This window comes from Somniosus microcephalus, unplaced genomic scaffold (genome assembly GCF_052327205.1).
Source record: "Somniosus microcephalus isolate GS21.2 unplaced genomic scaffold, FLI_Smic_1.0 unresolved_chr4, whole genome shotgun sequence".
Taxonomy (NCBI): domain Eukaryota; kingdom Metazoa; phylum Chordata; class Chondrichthyes; order Squaliformes; family Somniosidae; genus Somniosus; species Somniosus microcephalus.
Genome location: NW_028225182.1, coordinates 44,169,274 through 44,194,027, shown reverse-complemented (window position 1 = coordinate 44,194,027; position 24,754 = coordinate 44,169,274). Strand labels below are relative to the sequence as shown.

General features: G+C 49.4%; 2 protein-coding genes across 3 annotated transcripts in view; one reads left to right on the top strand and one right to left on the bottom strand.

Annotated features, from left to right (window-relative positions):
- Positions 1–21,886, bottom strand: part of tm4sf5 (transmembrane 4 L six family member 5) — a 39,194-nt gene extending 17,308 nt beyond the window's left edge. The window contains exon 1 of one of the 2 annotated variants that reach the window (XM_085977424.1): positions 21,394–21,886. In XM_085977424.1, coding sequence (XP_085833550.1) covers positions 21,394–21,461 — 68 coding nt within the window. In that variant the 5' untranslated portion in view covers positions 21,462–21,886. Of the gene's footprint in view, positions 1–8,020; positions 8,339–21,393 lie in introns of those variants that run through there. The other variant, XM_085977423.1, reaches the window with a different exon arrangement.
- pelp1 (proline, glutamate and leucine rich protein 1) overlaps positions 21,872–24,754 on the top strand; it is a 42,800-nt gene continuing 39,917 nt past the window's right edge. The window contains exons 1-3 of the mRNA XM_085977420.1: positions 21,872–22,057; positions 22,831–22,895; positions 23,581–23,686. Coding sequence (XP_085833546.1) covers positions 21,911–22,057; positions 22,831–22,895; positions 23,581–23,686 — 318 coding nt within the window. The 5' untranslated portion in view covers positions 21,872–21,910. The remainder of the gene's footprint in view (positions 22,058–22,830; positions 22,896–23,580; positions 23,687–24,754) is intronic.

Here is a 24,754-nt window from a genome sequence, read left to right as displayed (position 1 = left end):
CAGGTTCACCATCCTCTGAGTGAAGAAATTTCTCCTCATCTCAGTCCTAAATGTCCTACCCCGTATCCTGAGACTGTGACCCCTGGTTCTAGACCCCCCAGCCAGGGGAAACATCCACCCTGCATCCAGTCTGTCTAGCCCTGTCAGAATTTTATACGTTTCAATGAGATCCCCTCTCATTCTTCTAAACTCTGGTGAATACAGGCCTAGTCGACCCAATCTCTCCTCATACGACAGTCCTGCCATCCCAGGAATCAGTCTGGTGAACCTTCGCTGCACTCCCTCTATGGCAAGTATATCCTTTCTTAGGTAAGGAGACCAAAACTGCACCCAGTACTCCAGGGGTGGTCTCACCAAGGCCCTGTATAACTGTGGTAAGACATCCTTGCCCCTGGACTCAAATCCTCTTGCAATGGCACCAGAGGGCTGCCTCTGCCTCTGGGATGGGAGATAGCACCCTTAGGAGGCGAGGACAGAAATTTGGGAGGGGAACAAAACATGTGTTGATCCAAAAAGTGAAACACTGCGGATACTGGGAAATCTGAACCAAAACCAGAAAATGCCGGAAATACTCAGCAGGTCAGGCAGCGTCTGCGGAGAGAGAAACAGAGTTAGCGTTTCAGGTCGACGACCTTTCCATCAGAACTGGAAAAAGTTAGAGATGTAACAGGTTTTCTTACTACAGTTATACAGGGCCTTGGTGAGACCACACCTGGAGTACTGTGTGTAGTTTTGGTCTCCTTACCTAAGAAAGGATATACTTGCCATAGAGGGAGTGCAGCGAAGGTTCACCAGACTGATTCCTGGGATGGCAGGACTGTCGTATGAGGAGAGATTGGGTCGACTAGGCCTGTATTCACTAGAGTTTATAAGAATGAGAAGGGATCTCATGGAAACGTATAAAATTCTGACAGGGCTAGACAGACTGGATGCAGGGAGGATGTTTCCCCTGGCTCTGGGGGGGTCTAGAACGAGTGGTCACAGTCTCAGGATACGGGGTAGGACATTTAGGACTGAGATGAGGAGAAATTTCTTCACTCAGAGGGAGGTGAACCTGTGGAATTCTCTACCCCAGAGGGCTGTTCAGGCCAAGTCACTGAATATATTTAAGAAGGAGATAGATCGATTTCTAGACACAAAAGGCATCAATGGGTACGGGGAGAGAGCGGGAATATGGTATTGAGATAGAGGATCGGCCATGATCATATTGAATGGCGGAGCAGGCTCGAAGGGCCGAATGGCCGACTCCTGCTCCTATTTTTCTATGTTTCTATGTTTTAAGCAGGAGCAGAGGCAGGGAAGGTTGTGAACAGGCGTTAATCTCTGGGCAATTAGATCAGGAAATATCAGATAAATTCCATCAGTCCCTGCGGACTGAGGTTGGGAAGTGTGAAACAGGAAGGCAGATTATTATCTGAATGGCAATAGTTTGGGAGAAGGGGAAGTGCAACGAGACCTGGGCGTCCTTGTGCACCATTCGCTGAAGGTAAGCATGCAGGTGCAGCAGGCGGTTAAGAAGGCAAATGGTATGTTGGCCTTCGTAGCGAGAGGATTCGAGTACAGGAGCAAGGATGTCTTGCTGCAGTTGTACAGGGCCTTGGTGAGACCACACCTTGAGTATTGTGTGCAGTTTTGGTCGCCTTATCTGAGGAAGGACGTTTTTGCCATGGAGGGAGTGCAGCGAAGATTCACCAGACTAATACCTGGGATGGCAGGAATGACGTATGAGGAGAGATTGGGTCGATTGGGCTTGTATTCGCTGGAGTTTAGAAGAATGAGAAGGGATCTCATTGAAACTTATAAAATTCTAACAGGACTAGACAGACTGGATGCAGGAAGGATGTTCCCGATGGCGGGGGAGTCCAGAACCAGGGGTCACAGTCTAAGGATAAGGGGTAAGCCATTTAGGACAGAGATGAGGAGGAATTTCTTCACCCAGAGAGTGGTGAACCTGTGGAATTCTCTACCACAGAAGGCAGTTGAGGCCAATTCATTAAATATATTCAAGAAGGAGTTGGATATATTTCTTATGGCTAAAGGGATCAAGGGATATGGGGAGAAGGCAGGGACAGGGTACTGAATTTGGATGATCAGCCATGATCGCATTGAATGGCGGAGCAGGCTCGAGGGGCCGAATGGCCTACTCCTGCCGCTATCTCCTATGAAACAGAACACATGATTCTTGAATGCTGAGCTTTGCGCTATGATTGATACTGACTAATGCATGTTTCCACTGTGATACTGTCCTCTGCACTTTGCCCTCTTTAATGACTGGGTAGGATTTCACTGTGGTTAATCACTAACCCGTCTTTCCTAGTTACTAAGGCAGCTATGGCGCAACGTCGTTGCATTCCGTGCTAGGTAGCACCTGCTCAATCGTTCCAGTTAAGCAATAAACCTCATTTTGAACAAAAAAGTTAACATTTGCCATGATACCTGCTCTCGGACAACAAAAAAGGACACGCAGAATGAAATCAAAATAAAACTACCACTCAAAATTAAGTTATAATTTTTTTAAATGGGTATGTTGGATTGATTTACAGTCTGTCATGCCCTTTTGAAGTTGAGGTGACTCACAAATTGCTCTCGCTGTTTGTATCCCCCTCAATTAGCTTCCAGCCTGCAATTCATATCCGAATATCTGTTATTATTCTATATATAAACCACCAGAGCCCGTTGAATAGACTCCAGCCTCTAGCTCACTCCTGGGATCCTTTACTCTACATAAAATGTAAAGGCCTAGGAATTCATCTCGGGAGATGGCTGCAATGAAACGGAATATCGGGCGCTGTGTATAATGGGCGTCCAATCCGATACCGCCCGTGTCAGCTGTGACTCAGTGGGTAGCACACTCGCCTCTGAGTCAGAAGGTTGTGGGTTCGAGTCCCCACTCCAGGGACTTGAGCACATAAAGCTAGGCTGACACTCCCAGTGCAGTGCTGAGGGAGTGCCGCACCGTCGGAGGTGTCGTCTTTCGGATGAGATGTTAAACTGAGGCCCCGTCTGCTCTCTCGGGTGGACGTAAAAGATCCCACGGCACTATTTCGAAGAAGAGTAAGGGGAGTTATCCCCGGTGTCCTGGGGCCAATATTTATCCCTCAATCAACATAACAAAAACAGATTATCTGGTCATCATCACATTGCTGTTTGTGGGACCTTGCTGTGCGCAAATTGGCTGCTGCATTTCCCACATTACAGCAGTGACTACACTTCAAAAAGTACTTTATTGGCTGTAAAGCACTTTGAGACGTCCAGTGGTCGTGAAAGGCGCTATAGAAATGCGAGTATTTGTTTTTTTATGCGCCACTTGACATCTGTCTAGGCCAAAGTGTTTCTGCATTCACTCGGATGTTAAGTTTTCACTATTTCCACATTAAGTTCTAACACTTGGAATTACAATAGCAGATTGGGTAACATTAATTGTAGAGTTTCGGAAATTAATTTTCCCAGGAGAAAATTCTCTTCATGAGAATGTTCAATTGAAACATTCTAAACTCCCAGCGTACAACAGAATATCCAGTGTACCCATTCTAAATCCATTAACCACAATAATTAAAGACTCAACATCGAGTTCAACAATTCCAGACCATAACCTCTGCCCCTACCTTTTTTGTCCATTTTTTTTCTCTCTCTCACAGGGCAGCTGTCGATCATCCTGCCATCGCCATTTACACTTCATTTAGAGCCATCTTTTGTTTCTTAACTTGTCCCATCACCATCTCCCTTTGGTCTCTCAATCTCTCCCGCCTTCCAGCCTATCACAGACCTTCCCCTTTGTTCTTTCCTCCCCTCCCCCCCTTTCCCTGCCCCTACACTTGCTTAAAAACCTGTTCCATCTCCAGCTTTTTTCCAGTTCTGACGAAGGGTCGTCGACCTGAAACGTTAACTGTTTCTCTCTCCACAGATGCTGCCCGACCCGCTGAGCGTTCCCAGCAGTTTCTGTTTTTATTTCAGATTTCCAGCATCCGCAGTATTTTGCTTTTGAATTAAATAAGAGAATGTTTACAACCGCAGCGCTCTCAAACCGCCCCACGCAGCGATACAGTAAGAGATTATTCCCAGTTTAAACATTCTAAACTCACACAGCCCACGTCTTTTGGATGAGACGTTAAACCCCCCCCCCCCATCTGCCCTCTCGAGTGGAAGCAAAAGACGCCCACGGCACAACCCGAAGACGAGCGGGGGAGTTCGCCCCGGTGTCCTGGGCCGATATTTATCCCGCAACCACCATCACTAAAAACTAATTATCTGGTTGTTTATCTCCTTGCCGTTTGTGGTAGCTTGCTGTGCACCAATTGGCTGCCACATTTCCCTATGTTACAGCAGCGATTACAATTCATAGGTAATTAGTTGGCTGCGAAACGCTTCTGGGACATCCTGAGGTTGTGAAAGTCGCCAAAACAATTCAAGCTCTTTTCTTTCTTTGCAATCTAAACGTTCTAAATCCACACTAGAATGAGGCAATGGTCACAGTCTATCACCCCTAAAGCCACCCCATCAAATGGCGATATGGGGTTGTACACATTATAAACTTTCTGAACCCACATCACTCAGCAACAGAGTGAGAGAACATTCACGTGACTTAGAGCCCACACCACACAGAAATAGAGTTATCAGCACCCCCACCATGCCAGGTACAGTGCATAACATCACAACAGTGACTGCACTCCAAAACTTCGATCGTTCGTTCATTCCTTCGTTCGTTCTTTCCCACTTTCTTTCCCTTTCTTTCTTTCTTTCTTTCTTTCTTTCTTTCCCTCTTTCTTTCCCTCTTTCCTTCTTTCCCTCTTTCTTTCCCTCTTTCCCTCTTTCTTTCCCACTTTCTTTCCCTCTAATATGTACCACTGAATCACACCCTTTCACCAAATTAAAGTTGCTCATTTCTATTCCCTAGAGCAAATTATGGGATGAGCAGAATTCATTACAAAAACTCAATGGGGGAGAAATTCGGGATCGCCCCGTTTGGGGCGCAATTATCGGCCGGGCGCAAGGTTTAGCGCCTGGTGTTAATTATCGCCTCCGACTGCAAACTTGGCTTCTCTCGCCCCTGGAGGTGATTGGAGCGCTAAATCAGGCGCTGCACACCTCTCTTAAGGCGCTAACACCGAGGAGCGAGGCGCTACCTCAGAGCGCTGGCGAAGCTCATGTGATGTCAGTCAGCAATGGAGCACAGACACACTGGCGCTGGCCAGTTCTTAAAGGGGAGGGTCGATCTTGCTCTCCATCCACACCCTGCTCATTGCAGCCTTGAATCTCGGCCTGGAGAGACCTGTACATCAAATCTGCTGGAAAGAACAAGGGAGAGGCCCAGGGAAAGAGGGGCTTAGGGCAATAACAGGAGGCGCTAATCAACCGAATTTTTCCCCCCAATGGCTATAACTTATGAATAGACTCCTGACTCCTTGCCTATAGTCTCTGCAGTTCAGAAGAATGAGAGGTGATCTCATTGTAACATATAAAATTCTTAGAGGGTAGATGCTGAGAGGCTGTTTCCCCGGCTGGAGAGTCTAGAATCAGGGGTCATAGTCTCAGGATAAGAGGACGGCCAGTTGGGACTGAGATGAGGAGAAATTTCTTCACTCAGAGGGTGGTGAATCTTTGGAATTCTCTCCCCCAGAGGGCTGTGGAGGCTCAGTCGTTGAGTAGATTCAAGGCTGTGATCGATAGATTTTTGGTCACTAAGGGAATCAAGGGATATGGGGATCAGGCAGGAAAGTGGAGTTGAGGTAGACCAGCCACAATCTTATTGAATGGCGGAGCAGGCTCGAGGGGCCGAATGGCCAACTCCTGTTCCTAGTTCTCACGTTCTTATGTTAATGTTCCAGAACTATTCAGCGAGTCCCACCCACAGGTCTTCAAGATGTACTCTTAATATTCTAAACTAAGATGCAGAGGAATATTATTAGGTAACATACATGGGCGATATGGCAGGAAACTAAGATTCAACCAGAGCTTCCCCATTATACTTAAATTGGCCCCAATTTTAACTCCAGGCGGATTCCCCGCTCAGTCGGGTCTCAATGATGTCATCGGGCCGCAACATGCACATGTAAAGAAGGACCCTAATCTAATAGCAAAATACTGCAGACGCTGGAAATCTGAAATAACAACAGGAAACGCTGGAAATACTCAGCAGGCCCAGGCAGCATCCGTGGAGAGAGAAACAGAGTTAACGTTTCAGGTCTGGGACCCTTCATCAGAACTGGAAAAAGCTGGAGATGTAACAGATATTAAGCGGGTGCAGAGACAGGGGGGGCGGGGGGGAGGAAGGAATTGAAAGAACATCCTGTACTTTTGTAAGAGGCAGGAAAGATAAAATGTTGCAAATGGGAATGGCAAAATTCATACTGCATGAAAAATGGGGGCAGGGATAACCAAACACTAACTCTGCCCCCATTTTTCATGCAGTATGATTTTTGCCACTCCCCATTTGCAACATTTTATCTTTCCTGCCTCTTACTAAAGTACAGTATGTTCTTTCAATTCCTTCCTCCCCTCCTAACCCCACCCCCCTGTCTCTGCACCTGCTCAATATCTGTTACATCTCCAGCTTTTTCCAGTTCTGATGAAGGGTCCCAGACCTGAGACGTTAACTCTGTTTCTCTCTCCACGGATGCTGCCTGGGCCTGCTGAGTAGTTCCAGCTTTTTCTGTTGTTATTAAAGAAGGACTCTGTTGGCTCCGGGCGCCTGTCCTCGCTGCCTGCTCAGGCGAGCGGGTTAAAATCGCAGATGTTGCGATCGTGGCAGCTTTCGGACAGGTTAAGAGCCAGGGCGATTTTAACTGCCCGCCCGCCAGGTTTCTGCTGGGCGAGTAGAGTTAAAATCACCAGGAGTCACTTCTTCAAACTCATACAAATTAGGATGGCGAAGTAAGAAAAGTTTGTTATTTCGATAAAAAGCCATTTCAAATGGCGTAGCTGCCTCTCTTTCCCACAAGGGCAGCGTAGGTGGGATTGAGTGGACAATGGCTCCACATTCACACCCCCTTGTAGGCCGCACCCTCATTCTTTTGGGCAATGCACGGAATGGCAAAATACCAAAGGGGCCAACGTTGCCTTGTCAATCCAGCCAAACAAAAGGGAAGCGATAATGTCATTTCGTTTAACATTTTTTTAAAAACCTCCTCTGATGGGTTAAGATGCTGCCCGGTGTTGCATTAAGCTGCACAGTCTAGAAAGAAAGATCCTGCATTTATACAGCGCCTTTCACGACCACCGGATGTCCCAATGCGCTTTACAGCCAACAAAGTACTTTTTGAAGGTTTGTAATGTAGGAAACGCAGCAGCCAATTTGCGCACAGCACGCTCCCACAAACAGCAATGTGATAATGACCAGATAATCTGTTCTAGTGATGTTGATTGAGGGATAAATATTAGCCGCAGGGAGACCTTCCCTGCTCTTCTTTGAAATAGTACAATGGGATCCTTTATGTCCACCTGAGAGAGCAGACGGGGCCTCAGTTTAACATCTCATCCGAAAGACAGAACCTCAGACAGTGCGGCACTCCCTCAGCACTGCACTGGGAGTGTCAGCCTAGATTTTGTGCTCGAGTCTCGGGAGTGGGACTTGAACCCACAACTGTCCGACTCAGAGGCGAGGGTGCTACCAACTGAGCCATGGCTGACACTTAGAAGGTTTCTGGCTTGAAGCCTGGTCTCTGCTGAGTTAGCTGGCCTCAGCCCAGGGAGCAGTTGGGGGGGGGGGCGGTGCCATGATTATCCTCAGCACCCCTGGGTTAGGGAGTGGGGGACACACACACAATATTCCTGCTCCTGATCCCGACTCAGTGATACCCATTTGAGAGCGAGCGTGGGGGGGGTGGGGGGGGGGGGGGCAGGGATGGACGCAGCTCCGAACAGCCTACAGATGAATGACCTGCCGACACTCACCAGCCGACAATGGCCACTCAGGTCCTGGAGGGCGGCCAACGCCCGCTGAAGCGTACCCCACACTTTCAATAAACGGGAGCGTGGGGCGGAGGAGATCAGGGAATGAAAAGGAAGGAGAAAGTTCACTTACAAAAAGTCCTCCCCCGACAATTCCTCCCATCAACCAAACTTGTAGAGTAATATGATCGGTCCATTCCGTCTCTGCGTTTGGGAAAATAAGGAGGAGGTTGGCCGAAATACATATAAATGCCAGCGGTATCAGCAAGAGGCCGATGCCCCGGGCACAGCTCCCCGTGCACATCGTCCGTCAGTTTGGGCCGACCAAGATCTCCACCAGAACTGGAAAGCACCGTGCCTTCCTTGATATCGGAACAGACTCTGACCAGGCTTCAGGGGGCTGGTACCGCTTGGTTCTGCGCAGTCGTCTGTGTTTACTCTCTGATAAGGGAGCCTAATTGCTTCATCGTACAAACAACGCGAAATACCAACCCAAAGAGATAACCATGGAGTGGAGATAGAAAAGAAAACTGGCTCCCGGCTGAAGAGTCAAAAGGACACATAACGCATGTGTGGTTGACCCATCCAACCCCTTGGAAAATTACAACAACAACAACTTGTATTTATATAGCGTAGTAAGACATCCCAAGGCGCTGCACAGGAGTATTATAAGACAAAAAAAATGTTGACACCGAGCCACGCAAGGAGAAATTAGGGCAGGTGACCAAAAGCTTGGTCAAAGAGGTAGGTTTTAAGGAGCGTCTTGAAGGAGGAGAGAGAGGTAGCGAGGCGGAGAGGTTTAGACAGGGAATTCCAGAGCTTAGGGCCCAGGCAACAGAAGGCACGGCCACCAATGGTGGAGCGATTATAATCAGGGATGCTCAAGAGGGCAGAATTAGAGGAGCGCAGATATCTGGTGGGGGGAGGGGGTGGTGGAGGAGGTTACAGAGATAGGGAGGGGGCGAGGCCATGAAACTGAGATGAGGAGAAACTTCTTCACTCAGAGGGTAGTAAATCTATGGAATTTGCTACCCCAGAGAGCTGTGGAAGCTGCGACATTAAATAAATTTAAAACAGAGATAGACAGTTTCCTAGCAGATAAGGGAATTAGGGGTTACGGGGAGCGGGCAGGGAAGTGGACGTGAGTCTAGATTCGGATCAGCCATGATCCTATTGAATGGCGGAGCAGGCCCGAGGGGCCGTATGGCCTACTCCTGCTCCTACTTCTTATGTTCTTATGAAGTGATTTGACCACAAGGATGAGAATTTTGAAATCGAGGCGTTGCTTAACAGGGAGCCAATATCTAAATGGGGTCAAGGAGCAGAGGGATCTGGGGGTACTGATACACAGATCACTAAAAGTAGTGATGCAGGGTAATAAGAACATAAAAAAAAGCAAACAAAGCACTGGGGTTCATTTCTAGAGGGATAGAATTGAAAAGCAGAGAAGTTATGTTCAACTTGTATCGAACTGTGGTTAGACAACACTTGGAGCACGGTGCACAGTTCTGGTCTCCATATTACGAAAAGGATATAGAGGCACTGGAGAAGGTGCAAAAAAGATTTACAAGGATGATACCAGAACTGAGAGGTTAGAACTATCAGGAAAAAGACTGAACAGGCTGGGGCTCTTTTCTCTAGAAGAGAAGGCTGAGGGCATGACCTAATAGAGGTCTTTAAGATTATGAAGGGGTTCGATAGGGTAGACGTAGAGAAGATGTTTCCACTTGGGAGGGAGTCCAAACTAGGGGACGTAAATATAAGATAGTCACTAACAACTCAAACGGCCATATCAGATCAGGAAATGGTCCCGGGTAAAAATAAATTCTCTGACGGCAGCTCCAGAACAGATAGAGAACTGTATTTCGATGCAAATAAAGTGCTTCTATGGTAATAAACCTGCACGTAGATTTGCTTTGTTATCTTAAAAATGTGTTTTATGATGCCTTATCACAGTTGTGACTGAAGTGCATGTGCAACTCTGCAGTTTGGTGAAGTAACGAGATGAGGAGCCACGGTAAGTAGCGCGGATGGGAGCAGGAAGCTTGCAAAGGGACATTGACAGATTAAGTGAGTGGGCAAAACGATGGCAGATGGCGCTCAATGTGGGCAAGTGTGAGGCCATCCACTTTGGACCCAAGGAAGATAAATCGGAGTACTTTCTAAATGGTGAATCACGGCGGAGGAGCAAAGAGATTCGGGAGCTCAAGTGCACAAATCGTTTCAAGGTCCCAAAAAGCAATCAAAAAAGCTGTGTTTTGATGTCGGCCTTTACCTCAAGGGGGCAGGAATACAAAGATGATGAAGTGATGCTTCAGTTGGACAGAGCCTTGGTCAGACCCCCGTCCGGATTAACTGCGTTCAGTCCTGGGCACCCCACCTCAGGAAGGATACACTGGCCTTGGAGGGGGTGCAGCGCAGATTCACCAGAATAACACCGCGGCTTACAGGGTTAAATTGTGAGGACAGGTTGCATAAACTTGGAAATAACAACAGAAAATGCCGGAAAAACTCAGCAGGCCAGGCAACATCCGTGGAGAGAAATTAGAGTCGACGTTTCGGGTCAAAACCCTTTATCAAGACTAAAGAGGCACAGAGAATGAAATAGATTAAGAGGCCAGGCTGGGAGAGAACAAAAGAGAAGTGAAAGAGACATTAAGAGGTATTCAAAATGAGACGAGATGGTGATCGGACTAGTGGAGACAAAAGACAGCTCAGATTAGGTGTGAAGTGTACTGGCAGGATGGGAGACAGCTGCCATGTGGGAGAGAGAAAAAAAGGAAAGGGCGGGGGAGGGGGAAACTAAAACAAAGGGGTGGATAAAACATATAAGTAAAAATGTAATAGGGGCCGAGGTTATGATCTGAAATTGTTGAACTCGATATTGAGTCCGGAAGGCTGTAAAGTGCCTAATCGGAAGATGAGATGCTGTTCCTCGAGTTTATGTTGAGCTTCCGTGGAACAATACAAGAGGCCAAAGACAGTGAGGTCCGAGTGGGAATGGAGCGGTGAATTAAAATGACAGGCGACCGGAAGCTCGGGGTCACCCTTACGGACTGAACGGAGGTGTTCCGCAAAGCGGTCACCCAATCTGCGTTTGGTCTCCCCAATGTAGAGGAGACCACATCGTGAGCAGCGAATACTAGATTGCAAGAAGTACAAGTAAATCGCTGTTTCACCTGGAAGGGGTGTTTGGGGCCCTGGACAGTGGGAAGGGGGGAGGTATAAGGGCAGGTGTTACATCTCCTGCGCTTGCACGGGAAGGTGCCGGGCGAAGGGGAAGGGGTGCTGGGCGTAATAGAGGAGTGGACTCGGGTGTCTCGGAGGGAGCGGTCCCTACGGAATGCTGAAAGGGGAGGGGAAGATGCATTTGGTGGTGGGATCACTTTGGAGGTGGCGGAAATGGCGGAGGATGATCCGTTGAATGTGGAGGCTGGTGGGGTGAAAGGTGAGGACAAGGGGAACCCTATCGTGGTTCCGGGAGGGAGGGGCAGGGGTGAGGGCAGAAGTGCGGGAGATAGAACGGACACGGTCGAGGGCCATGTCAACCACGGTAGAGGGGAATCCTCAGTTGAGGAAAAAGGAAGACATGTCTGAAGCACTGGTGTGGAAGGTGGCATCGTCGGAGCAGATGCGGCGGAGACGGAGAAACTGGGAGAATGGAATAGAGTCCTTACAGGAGGCGGGGTGGGAGGAAGTGTAGTCCAGGTAGCTGTGGGAGTCAGTGGGCTTGTAGTGAATATTGGTTAATAACCTATCCCCAGAGATGGAGACGGAGAAGTCGAGGAAGGGAAGGGAAGAGTCAGAGATGGACCATGCGAAGTTGAGGGAAGGGTGGAAATTGGAGGCAAAGTGAATGAAATTGTCTAGTTCAGGGCGAGAACAGGAAACGGCACCGATACAATCATCAATGTATTGGAAAAAGAGGTGAGGGAGGGGACCTGAGTAGGACTGGAACAAAGAATGTTCCACATATCCCACGAAAAGGCAGGCATAGCTAGGACCCATGTGGGTACCCATGGCAACACCTTTGATTTGGAGGAAATGAGTGGAGTTAAAGGAGAAGTTGTTCAATGTGAGAACAAGTTCAGCCAGGCGGAGGAGGGTGGTGGTGGATGGGGACTGGTCGGGCCTCTGTTCAAGGAAGAAGCGGAGTGCCCTCAGGCCATCCGGGTGGGGGATGGAGGTGTAGAGGGATTGTACGTCCATGGTGAAAAGGAGGCGGTTGGGGCCAGGAAACTGGAAACTGTTAAAGTGGCGGAGGGCGTCCGAAGAGTCGCGGATGTCGGTGGGAAGAGACTGGACAAGGGGAGAAAAAATAGAGTCGAGATAGGAAGAGATAAGTTCCGTGGGGCAAGAACAGGCTGAAACGATGGGTCTAGCAGGGCAGTCCTGTTTGTGGATCTTGGGAAGGAGGTAGAAGCGGGCTGTGCGGGGTTGGGGAACTATGAGTTTGGTGGCCGTGGAGGAAAGATCTCCAGAGGAGATGAGGTCAGTGACAGTCTTGGAAACGGTAGTTTGATGTTCGGCAGTGGGGTCATGGTCCAGGTGGAGGTAGGAGGATGTGTCCGAGAGTTGGCGTTCAGCTTTCGCTAGGCAGAGGTCAGTTCGCCAAACAACAACGGCACCACCCTTGTCAGCGGGTTTAATGACAATGTCAGGGTTGGATCTAAGAGAATGGAGTGCTGCAAGTTCAGAGGGAGGTAGGTTGGAGTGAGTGAGGGGAGCAGAGAAATGGAGACGGCCGATGTCACGGCAGCAGTTAGCGATGAAAAGATCTAGAGAGGGTAAGAGGCCAGGGGGAGGGGTCCAGGTAGAACAGGAATTCTGAAAAGGGTCAGTCGTGCGGGGGGAAGACTCCTGGCCAGAGAAGTGGGCACGGAGATGAAGGCGGCGGAAAAAGAGCTCAACATCGTGCCGAGCTTGAAATTCATTGATTCATTCCCACTCGGACCTCACCATCCTTGGCCTCTTGTATTGTTCCACGGAAGCTCAACGTAAACTCGAGGAACAGCACCTCATCTTCCGATTAGGCACTTTACAGCCTTCCGGACTCAATATCGAGTTCAACAATTTCAGATCATAACCTCGGCCCCTATTACATTTTTACTTATATGTTTTATCCACACCTTTGTTTTGGTTTTTCCCTCCCCCCCCCCCCCTTTCCTTTTTATCCCCTCTCCCACATGGCAGCTGTCTCCCATTCAGCCAGCGCATTTCAATTTCAATTTCAATTTTATTTGTCACATAACCAAATACAACAAGTGAAATCCAGTCAGTGAAATGCTTTTTTCTTAACGAGCCGAGCGCACCAAGCAGCAAAGGACACTTAGCTGCCTGGTACGCACGGAGCCCACAAGGACGGCAGCCATTTTCATCGGCGCCAACACAATAGGGTCTGCTCTCGCCTCGCTCCGCCTTTCCCGCACTCCTGTCCGACAATCTTCAGACGCCGTGGTACGGACATCATCTACTGGGCCGACAGCTACTCTTTAATGTCCTCTCCATGGCGCTGGTGACTCTAGTAGCTTGCGTGTCTCCTCCACACACCTGGCCTGCACATTACCCCTGGCTGTCCCACTTGACGCCCTGGTAACCGGGTTCCCTCTCCGGCTCTCGCTCTTTTTAAACTGTTCTCCTCTCCGGCTCTCGCTCTTTTTAAACTGTTCTCCTCTCCGGCTCTCGCTCTTTTTAAATTTCACACCTAATCTAGAGCTGTCTTTTGTCTCCACTAGTCCTATCACCATCTCGTCTCGTTTTGAATACCTCTTAATGTCTCTTCTTCTCTTTTGTTCTCTCCCAGCCTGGCCTCTTAATCTATTTCATTCCCTGTGCCTCTTTAGTCTTGATAAAGGGTTTTGACCCGAAACGTCGACTCTAATTTCTCTCCACGGATGTTGCCTGGCCTGCTGAGTTTTTCCAGCATTTTCTGTTGTTTTTTCGGATTTCCAGCATCTGCAGTATTTTGCTATTGCATAAACTTGGCTTGTATTGCCTTGAGTATAGAAGATTGAGGGGTGATCTGTTCGAGGTGTTTAAGATGTTAAAAGGATTCGATAGGGTAGATACAGAGAGACTAATTCCTCTGGTGGGGGAAGCAAGAACATGGGGACATAATCTTAAAATTACAGCGAGGTCATTTAGGAACAAAGTCAGGAAGCATTTTTTCACACATAGGATAGTGGGAACCTGGAATTTTCTCCCCCGAAAGGCTGTGGATGCTGGGATAATTGAAGCTTTCAAGACTGAGATTGATAAGATTTGTGTTGGTTACGGGAGCCAAGCTAAGGCAGGTAGAGGGTTGAGGTACGGATCATCCAGGATCTAATTGAATGATGGAACAGGCTCGGGGTCGGGGGGGGGGGTGGGGGGCGCGGGGGGCTGAATGGCCTGCACCTGTTCCTATAGGGCTAGAAATTCATTCTAGCCCAGGAATGGGCAGTATCATTAGAAAAGTTGGAGAATTAGTGCCAGGCGCTAATGCTTTAGACTGCACGTAAAATTCATTCTCACTGCTCAAAGAAATGATTGGCGCACTAATTCAAGTCTTTAAGCCCAAGCTCATTGGCGTTACACTCAAAGGGTGGACCAATATCAGGTGCAGTCTAATCGCAAGCCATGATTGCCACAGGCTTTTTGCTAGTTCTTAAAGGGGAGGTTCATTGATGCTGCAGAGCCTCATTCTCAGCATTGCTGGCTGTGCAGCTGCCTCAGCAAGGAGAAGCACAAGGAGATGTAGCCGGAGGACTGAAGCAGCTGTACTCATGGCAGATCCATGCAGGGAGAGAGCCCACAGATTCAGCGATCAAGCATTGGAGGCTTTGGTGTTCACTGTGGCGAGATGGAGGGCGGTGCTCTACCCGGTAAGTGGCAGGAGGCCCTCGCCGCAAGTCTTCCGAACCATGTGGAGGGAGGTAGCGCAGCAGGTCTTGGGCAGCACTGTAGTCCTCAGGACACACAAATAGTGCAGGAAGAAATTTAATGCCCTTACTCGGGTGGTCAGGGTGAATGAATGCTTCAACAAATGCTACATACCACCATCTGAACCACAATCTTCACACACTGCCCAAAGCACCACACCCCCAGCACTCACCCACCAACAATCTCTACCTACCAACACTCACACCCACACCTCACACCTTGCACACAATGGCAGCTATTCAACTATGGCAGGCACATGACCCAAACACATTGCTCCACATTCACTCACACACTTTCCTTTCTCTTGCAGGCCAGATGGCTCATAACAGGAGGGAGCAGGAGCGCACAGGCGGGGGACAAGCTGACACCCAACCACTGTCTTCGCTGGAGAATAGAGTGCTGCAGATTATTGGGCACCAGGTGGTGGGCGACGTGGCCACCGGCGACGTTGACCCCCTTGGGGCAGCAACGGTATGTTCATCCCTACTCCTTCTTCTCACATCCCACTTCCCCCTCACCCCACAAGCCTTTCACACTTTCCAACTAATCGTGTTGTATGCATGCATTTCTCCCTTCTTGCCCCCCTCCCCTCACCTTAACCTGACTCTTGTGCCTTTATGATTTCAGATAATCAGCAGCCTGTCCCTGAGGGCACCGTTGAGTGCGAGGCGGGAAAAGGAGGAGGAGGAAGAACACACCGCGTCACTTCATGTCTCACCTGCAGGCACCAGCTCAGATACTGGCACTACGTGTTCTTTAGAGGCGAGTATAGTAGCAGGATCTGCACAGGGTGAGGCACCAGGGACAAGTGGGCTGCAGAAAGGCATGGGGGAAAGGGTAGCTCGGGGTCAGCTCCCCGGAGGGCGAGTTCGCGTGTGCGTTCTGCTGCGCAGGACTCAGATGAGGACCTGAATGGGGAGGCATTTAGAAGAAGGGTGATGGGCATGCACACGGAGATGATAGCTGCAATGGCAAGGGTGCCCGAGAGCCTCTCGGAAATGATAGGGAGCGTGGAGGAGTCCACCTCCAACATTGCACAGGGCTCTGCGCACACCATGGAGCCCATCATTTCCAGTCTGCAAAGGATGGTCGACTCCCAAAGAGACCGCGGCGACCTGATGCCGCGTGTGATGGGCAATCTGGCAGCTTCCATTGCAGCACAAGCGGAACATATGAATTAGGAGCAGGAGTAGGCCACTCGGCCCTTCGAGCCTGCTCCGCCATTCAATAAGATCATGGCTGATCTGATTACTCCACATTCCCGCCTACCCCCGATAACCTTTCACCCCCTTGCTCACCAAGAATCTATCTACCTCTGCCTTAAAACTATTCAAAGACTCTGCTTCCACCGCCCTCTGAGGAAGAGAGTTCCAAAGACTCACGACCCTCTGTGAGAAAAAAATTTCTCCTCATCTCTGTCTTAAATGGGCGACCCCTTATTTTTAAACAGTGACCCCTAGTTCTAGATTCTCCCACAAGAGGAAACATCCTCTCCACATCCACCCTGTCCAGACCCCTCAGGGTCGTATATGTTTCAATCAAGTCACCTCTTACTCTTCTAAACTCCAGCGGATACAAGCCTAGCCTGTCCAACCTTTCCTCATAAGACAACCCGCCCATTCCAGGTATTAGTCCAGTAAACCTTCTCTGAACTGCTTCCAACGCATTTACATCCTTCCTTAAATAAGGAGACCAATACACAGACTGTGCACAGTACTCCCGATGTGGTCGCACCAATGCCCTGTACAACTGAAGCATAACCTCCCTACTTTTGTATTCAATTCCCCTCGCAATAAACAATAACATTCTATTAGCTTTCCTAATTACTTGCTGTACCTGCATACTAACCTTTTGCGATTCACGCACTAGGACACCCAGATCCCTCTGCATCTCAGAGCTCTGCAATCTCTCACCATTTAGATAATATGCTTCTTTTTTATTCTTCCTGCCTAAATGGACAACTTCACATTTTCCCACATTATACTCCATTTGCCAGATCTTTGCCCACTCACTTAACCTATCTATATCCCTTTGTAGCCTCCTTATGTCCTCTTCACAATTTATTTTCCTACCTATCTTTGTGTCATCAGCAAATTTATCAACCGTACCTTCGGTCCCTTCATCCAAGTCATTTATATAAATGGTAAAAAGTTGAGGCCCCAGCACTGATCCCTGTGGCACACCACTCGTTACATCTTGCCAATCAGAAAATGATCCATTTATGCCTACTCTCTGTTTCCTGTTAGCTAGCCAATCTTCTATCCATGCCAATATGTTACCCCCTACACCATGAGCTTTTAGTTTCCGCAATAACCTTTGATGTGGCACCTTATCAAATGCCTTCTGGAAATCTAAGTACAGTACATCCACTGGTTCCCCTTTATCCACAGCACATGTTACTTCCTCAAAGAACTCCAATAAATTGGTTAAACATGATTTCCCTTGCACAAAGCCATGTTGACTCTGCCTGATTACTTTGAACTTTTCCAAGTGCCCTGCTATAACATCTTTAATAATAGCTTCTAACATCTTCCCTATGACCGATATTAAGCTAACTGGCCTGTAGTTTCCTGCTTTCTGTCACCCTCCCTTTTTGAATAAAGGAGTTACATTCGCTATTTTCCAATCTAATGGAACCTTCCCCGAATCTAGGGAATTTTGGATAATTAAAACCAACGCATCAACTATCTCACTAGCCACTTCTTTTAAGGCCCTAGGATGAAGTCCATCAGGACCTGGGGACTTGTCAGCCCGCAGCTCCAACAATTTGCTCAGTACCACTTCCCTGGTGATTATAATTTTCATGAGTTCCTCCCTCCCTTCCATTTCCTGATTTACAGCTATTTCTGGGATGTTACTTGTATCCTCTATAGTGAAGACCGATGAAAAATAGCTGTTCAATTCAACTGCCATCTCCTTATTTTCCATTATTAATTCCCCAGACTCACTTTTTATAGGACCAACGCTCACTTTGTTAACTCTTTTCTTTTTAAAATATCTATAGAAACCCTTACTAACTGTTTTTATATTTCTAGCTAGCTTTCTCTCGCACTCTAATTTTTCTCTCCTTATTAATCTTTTAGTCATTCTTTGCTGTTTTTTATATTCTGTCCAATCTTCTGACCTGTCACCCATCTTTGCGCAATTATATACTTTTTCTTTAAGTTTGATACTGGCCCAGAAATTCGGCTCTCCCCGGGTGAGTACGCACGGGGTACTCACCCGTAGGCCGAATGGAAGTGCGGGTTTTCTGCCTGCACTGCGCATGCGCGGGAAACCGGCGCTTCCGATCCTCTGAACGAAGGGGTTCAGAGGTCGAACGCACCGCGCAGGAGAGGCTGCGCGTGCGCTTTGAACTTAGTTTTTTTTTGCAGGTTTTCCCGGGATCGTAAGCCTGCTTTTTACAAGGTAAGTGGTCAATTAATTAAAATTAAAACATTTTTCCACAGGTTTATTATTTTTAAATACTTTAAAGCAAGGTAAGTTTATTTTTAGCCCCGTTAGAATATAAAATTATTTTTTTCAAAAATTTAAATTATTGTTTAAAATAGTTATTTAATGTAATTTATAGTTTATTTAAAAAGTGTGATTTTTAAAAAATGTATTTGAAGGTTTACTGCTATTTTGGGGCCGTAGTATTTATAAGTTTTCACAGGTCTTCCTGTCAATCTTATGAATGGGCTTTTCCCTCCTCCGATTGGCTGCCCATGGCTCACGTGATCCCAGGGGATGCATCGCACTAACTACGCCCCTGGGACACGCAAGCACAGTGCGCCGGCAGCTGGGCCAAGCCCCGGAGCGGAATTCCACGGGGCCCTACAGCTCAACTGCCGGCGCGCAAGGTAAGTGCAGGTCGGGGGCTTACACCCGCTTTTAGTTAACCACAGATGGTGGGTCCTCCCCTTGGAATTTTTCTTTCTTGTTGGAAGCGATGCAACGTCTTAGTATTATAATGCAGTCAATGCTCGGTGGCATCCAATCTCAGACTGCTCTCAAGCAGTCTCAGTTTGATGCCACGCAAGCTCTGACTGCTGCCATCGTGGCTGGGTCTACCACTGTTGGCCGGGGCTTTCACGGTGTCGCAGGAGCCCAGCAATCTGTGCTCCAACAGATTGCTAGTGATGCTGAGGCGCTGCCCCGGGAGAGTAGCAGTAGGTCAGTGGAGCAAGAAGCTGCTGTCCTCTCCCAGGATGACAGCATTCCTGCTCCCACCACTGCCACTCCGCCATTGCCCTTGTCACTGCATGACATCCAGCCAACCCAAACTGCTGCCGCTCATGCTGAGGTGGTGCAGTCTACAGCCAGGCCTTCCAGGCCCACAGCTCATCGAGGGCGTCTTGCAAGGCCATCTGAAGTCTCCCGCACAGACACTCAGCAGCCTTCCACCAGCCCTGCTGCAGCCACAGGCCCAACACTTCATAGGAGGACTAGAGTAGGCAAAGGCACTTTAACGAGAGGCACTAAGGGATTGCATAAGGGTGAATAGTTAATATTTTTGTTGTAAATATGTTTTCACTGATCGTTGATAAATGTATTAATTCAGTTTGGATTCTTTTGTGGTGTGTCTCATTTCGGCTTTGCGCTGTGATATGGCCTACGACAGGGATGGAATGATGGGGATGTGTTGAGCAACGGAGATCTGGGGACCGCAGTCTGATGAGGCAGTCATGGACCGCCCTTCCGGAAGGCCGATTGAGTGGCTGCCTCCTCCCTTACTCCTGTTCCTCGTCCTCCTCATCTTCCTCTTCCACCTCATCCTCCTCCTCTCCCTCTTCCTCCTCCTGAGGTGGTCCCGCAATCCCTGCTGGCAAGGGCTGGGCCCTCATGATGGCCAAGTTGTGGCGCATGCAGCAGACCACCACGAAATGGGACACCCGCTCAGCCGAGTACTGGAGGGATCTTCCCAAGCGGTCAAGGCAGTAGAACCGTTGCTTCATCAGGCCGATGATGTTCCTGGTGGCAGGATGGCTCTCATGATATGAGTGCTGGGCAGGAGTGCTGGGGTTGCGGAGGGGAGTCATGAGCCAGATGGAGAGCGGACAGCCCTCGTCTCCGAGCAGCCAGCCGCGAGCTTGACGTGGTGGCTGGACGGGTGCTGGCTCACCGATCTGGTGCAGGATGATGGCTTTGTGGCTGCTGCCAGGATAACGGGCATCCACATTGAGGATTCGCTGTCTGTGGTCGCACACCAACTGCGCATTAAGTGAGTGGTAGCATTTGCGGTTATAGAAGACCTCAGGATTGTTATGCGGTGCCCGTAAAGCGACATGGGTGCAGTCAATGGCGCCCTGCACCATGGAGAATGCCGCTATCCTAGCAAAGCCACATGCACGCTCGTCCTGCTTCTCTCTGGCGATGGGGAAGGGAATGTAGTCCCTTCTCTTACTGTAGAGAGCCTCTGTGACCTCCCGGATGCAGCGATGGACGGCGAACTGCGAGATGTTAGCTATGTCTACTGTTGCAGACTGGAAGGATCCCTGGCGAAGAAATTGAGGGCAACGGTGACCTTGACTGCTACTGTGAGAGCCGTGGTTGCCCTTGTCTGAGGCTCGAGGTCTGGTTGCAGGAGGTGGCAGAGTTCTGTGACCACCTCCTTGCTGAAGCGAGCCTGCTAACACACTGCTTCTCACTTAATTGGAGGTAGGAGAAGTGCTCTCGGAATACCCTCAGAGGGTAAGGCCTCTTGTTGAGAGCCCTGATGGCCCTTCTCCTCCCTCTGGGCACATGCTCCAGTCTTTCTCGCTGCCTCTGCCGTAGATCCTGGAGGGAAAGGTCGACAGCCAGGACCCCATTAATGTAACCAAGTGTAGTAGTTTGACTTTTTAAAATAAATGTAGCTACTTTTTAGTTGCCACAAGACTCCTCATACAAAATAATCTTGAAATTACTGAATTAAACTGTTGCACTATGTGAAACTGACAAGAAACCACTGAAACTCCACTAACCTGACAGCTGCAAGTCATTACTCATGATCCCTTTAAATAACATCCCTGGAGCCAGCTTCCCAGTGCTTCACACCAGTTCGCCCTGCCAATGTTTACTCCAGGCGCTAAGGTAGGTGGCGACAATCAATTTCGCTGATCAGGCGCTCAGTGAGCGTTGCACACTCACAGGTCACGATCCACCTGGTGTTGAGGCTCCCGGTGATAACTGTTAGCAGCGGTGCTGCGGGGGGGGGGGGTGCGGGATTTGGCGCGTGCCATTAGATTCGCCTCACCCCGGCAATAATGCTCTAGTGCCCCATTAGCTCCATCTGCTGGCGCTAACAACCCTGCCTCCGATCTATCTTTTCTTTCCAGTTTTGAAGAAGGGTTCGACCCGAAAAGTCAACTCAAATTTCTCTCCATGGATGTTGCCTGACCTGCTGAGTTTTTCCAGCATTTTCTGTTGTTATTTCCTCTCAGCATCTACCCTGTCAAGCCCCCTCAGAATCTTACATGTTTCAATAAGATCAGCTCCTGCTCCTATCTTTGGTTTCTATGTTGCCAGCATTTTCTGTTGTTATTTCGGATTTCCAACATCCACAGTATTTTGCTATCGTACTAGTGTTTGGTTCACTGCCACACCTCTTCTAGGAATGCCTGCCTTGAAGAAGTTCTGCTCTTCTCTTCGACGGGATCTCCGTTTGGCTCTTCAACCTTGTTCATCTTCATTACTTTCAGTCTCCCTTCTCGTGTTTGATCAGGTATCTGCCAAGACTCGGTTTCACAGCCACATCATTTTCCTCAGCAACTGTCTCCGGTTACCTTTTATTGTCTCTTTTTTACTTCTTTTGTTTCTTTTATTCTTTTGTCCGATCGCAGCCCTGCCTCCGATCTATCTTTTCTTTCCAGTTTTGAAGAAGGGTTCGACCCGATACGTCAACTCAAATTTCTCTCCACGGATGTTGCCTGACCTGCTGAGTTTTTCCAGCAATTTTCTGCTGTTGGTGACAACAGTGCTGCAGAGCTGGGCAGGGATGGGGATTTGGGATGGGGATGGTAGGTAGGCCGCGTTGCCAGGGGTGATTTCTTCATCTTCCTCTTGTGGTGGTCGCGTTGTTGATGACGCGAAGTGGGGAGGGGGGTGGGCCGCTTTGTCGCGCTGTTGATGACGCGCGGCAATGGCGGGCTCGGCGCGGCTGCTGGATGGCGTTTGCCGGCTGCTGAGGCTGGGAGAGGCTGAGGTCGGCACCGGGCCTGGACCCGACCGCCAGCAGCTCGCCGACATCGTCCAACACTTGAGGAGCCGGCGGCTGCTGCACGGAGAGGTGAGGTTGGGGGGAGGAGAGGAGCGAGAGACAGGAGAGCCGCCATCTTAAATCCCCCCTCTCGACCCCCCTCCCCCCATCATAACCCCCTCCCCTCCCCCCCCCCTCTCCACCCCCCTCTCGAACCCCCCCTCCCCCTCTCCACCCCCCCCCCTCTCGAACCCCCCCTCCCTCTCGAACCCCCCCTCCCCCCCCATCTCGAACCCCCCCTCCCCCCCCCCATCTCGAACCCCCCCTCCCCCCCCCATCTCGAACCCCCCCTCCCCCCCCCCATCTCGAACCCTCCCTCCCCCCCCATCTCGAACCCTCCCCACCCCCTGCCATCTGGAACCAGTCCCTCCCCCACCCAACCCAGTCCCACTCACCTGAGGAGTATCGGTGGTTAGGGTAGGGTGGTGGGGTATTCGAGCGAGTTGGTGAATTGGATTGGAGGGGTGAGGCATCGGAGGTGTGTATGTGGGTGGAGATATTGATGGATGCTGACATCCTTGGCACAAATACCCTCGCCACAGTCAAAGCTTTGTTGTCAAAAACATTTCCGAATTGCATTGAATAGCGCAGTGAGTGGGGTTTGATATTTGTTAAACTGTAACAGACTGGGACCAGTACAATGGAAGAATCCTAGTGGCTGCACTGACGGTAAAGGGGGCTCAACACACAGGCACAGAAACCCATGATTGAAGTCGAGAAGTACTTGAAGTGATGGTTGTAACCGGGTCAGTCAAGGAGTCACTTGGAGCCCTCTGATTCTTTTGCGTTCACTTTTTTTTTAGAATTTGTCAGATCTTGGAGCATTGATTGGCATCAGCAACTCCAGACTCGCTTCTGCCAAAGCCAGGTAAGGGCCACGAACCATTGTTCTCTGTGTGTTTGTGGGTAAGCTGATGCAACCACAGCTGCTCTCACTGATGGGAATAGCTGTTCGATGCTGTGATGTTTCTGTTTTACTTAAGAAATAGGAGCAGGAGTAGGCCCTTCGAGCCTGCTCCGCCATTCAGTGAGATTACGGCTGATCTTTTACCTTAATTCCACCTTTCCGCTCAATCCCCATATCCCTTAATTACTTTAATCTCCAAAAATCTATCTATCTCTCTGTCTTGAATATACTCAACGACTGAGCATTCACAGCCCTCTGAGGTAGAGAATTCCAGAGGTTCACAATCCTCTGAGTGAAGATATTTCTCCTCATCTCAGTCCAAAATGGCTGAACCCTTATTCTGAGACTGTGACCCCTGGTTCTAGACTCTCCAGCCAGGGGAAACAACCTCTCAGCATCTACCCTGTCAAGCTCTCTAAGAATTTTATATGTTTCAATGCGATCACCTCCTCCTTCTAGACTCCAGGGAATATAGGCCCATTCTACTCAATCTCTCCTGGTGGGACAAACTGTTGCTGTAATTGGGTACAGTGCCCTGCGATGCCCCGTGCCCCCTGCGGGTTAAGAGATAAAATGGGCGCTGCTATATCCAGTTCCGTGTTTAGCCAGCGCTGATTGTCCTTAACTGTGCGTTCCATCCCCACAGATTTGAAGGAGTTTGCCTGCTGGCTCTGTTGGTAGCTGACAGTCCCACAGATGTCTTCCAGGATCAGTGCATCTCTTGGCTCCGGGCAGTGCAGCACATTATCCAGGTAAGCAATGGACTTAACGCCAACTCTCTGAAGACTTCTATCTATCCCCGCAGTCTCTGCCCTCGGGGAGGAGTTTTTCTTTATCCATTCGCGGCAAGGCCAGCATTTATTGCCCATCTCTAATCGCCCCTCGAGAAGGTGGTGGAGAGCCGCCTTCTTGAACCACTGCAGTCCGTGTGGTGAAGGTGCTCCCACAGTGCTGTTAGGGAGGGAGTTCCTGGATTTTGACCCAGTGACGATGAAGGAATGGACGATATATTTCCAAGTCAGGATGGTGTGTGACTTCACAGAATCACAGAAACCCCACAGTGCAGATAGAGGCCATTTCGGCCCATCGAGCCTGCACCGACACATATCCCACCCGATCCCCGTAACCCCTACACCAACACATATCCCACCCACCCCACGTATTTAATCCCCCTAACACTAAGGGTCAATTTTTATCATAGCCAATCAACCTAACCCGCACATCTTTGGACTGTGGGAGGAAACCGGAGCACCCGGAGGAAACCCACACAAACACGGGGAGAACGTGCAAACTCCACACAGACAGTCACCCGAGGCCGGATTCGAACCCGGGTCCCGGGCGCTGTGAGGCAACAGTGCTAACCACTATGCCACCGTGCTTGAAGTTGGAAGTGATGATGTGCCCATGCGCCTGCTGCCCTTGTCCTTCTAGGTGGTAGAGGTCGTGGGTTTGGGAGGTGCTATCGAACAAGCCTTGGTGAGTTGCTGCAGTGCATCTTGTAGATGGTACACACTGCAGCCACGGTGCACCGGTGGTGGAGGGAGTGAATGTTTAAGGTGGTGGATAGGGTGCCGATGAAGTGGGCTGCTTTGTCTTAGATGATGTCAAGCTTCTTGAGTGTTGTTTGAGCTGCACTCATCCAGACAAGTGGGGAGTATTCCATCACACTCCTGACTTGTGCTTTGTAGATGGTGGAAAGGCTTTGGGGAGTCAGGAGGTGAGACACTCGCCGCAGAATACTCAGCCTCTGACCTGCTCTTGTTGCCACAGTATTTATGTGGCTGGTCCAGTTAAGTTTCTGGTCAATGGTGACCCCCCAG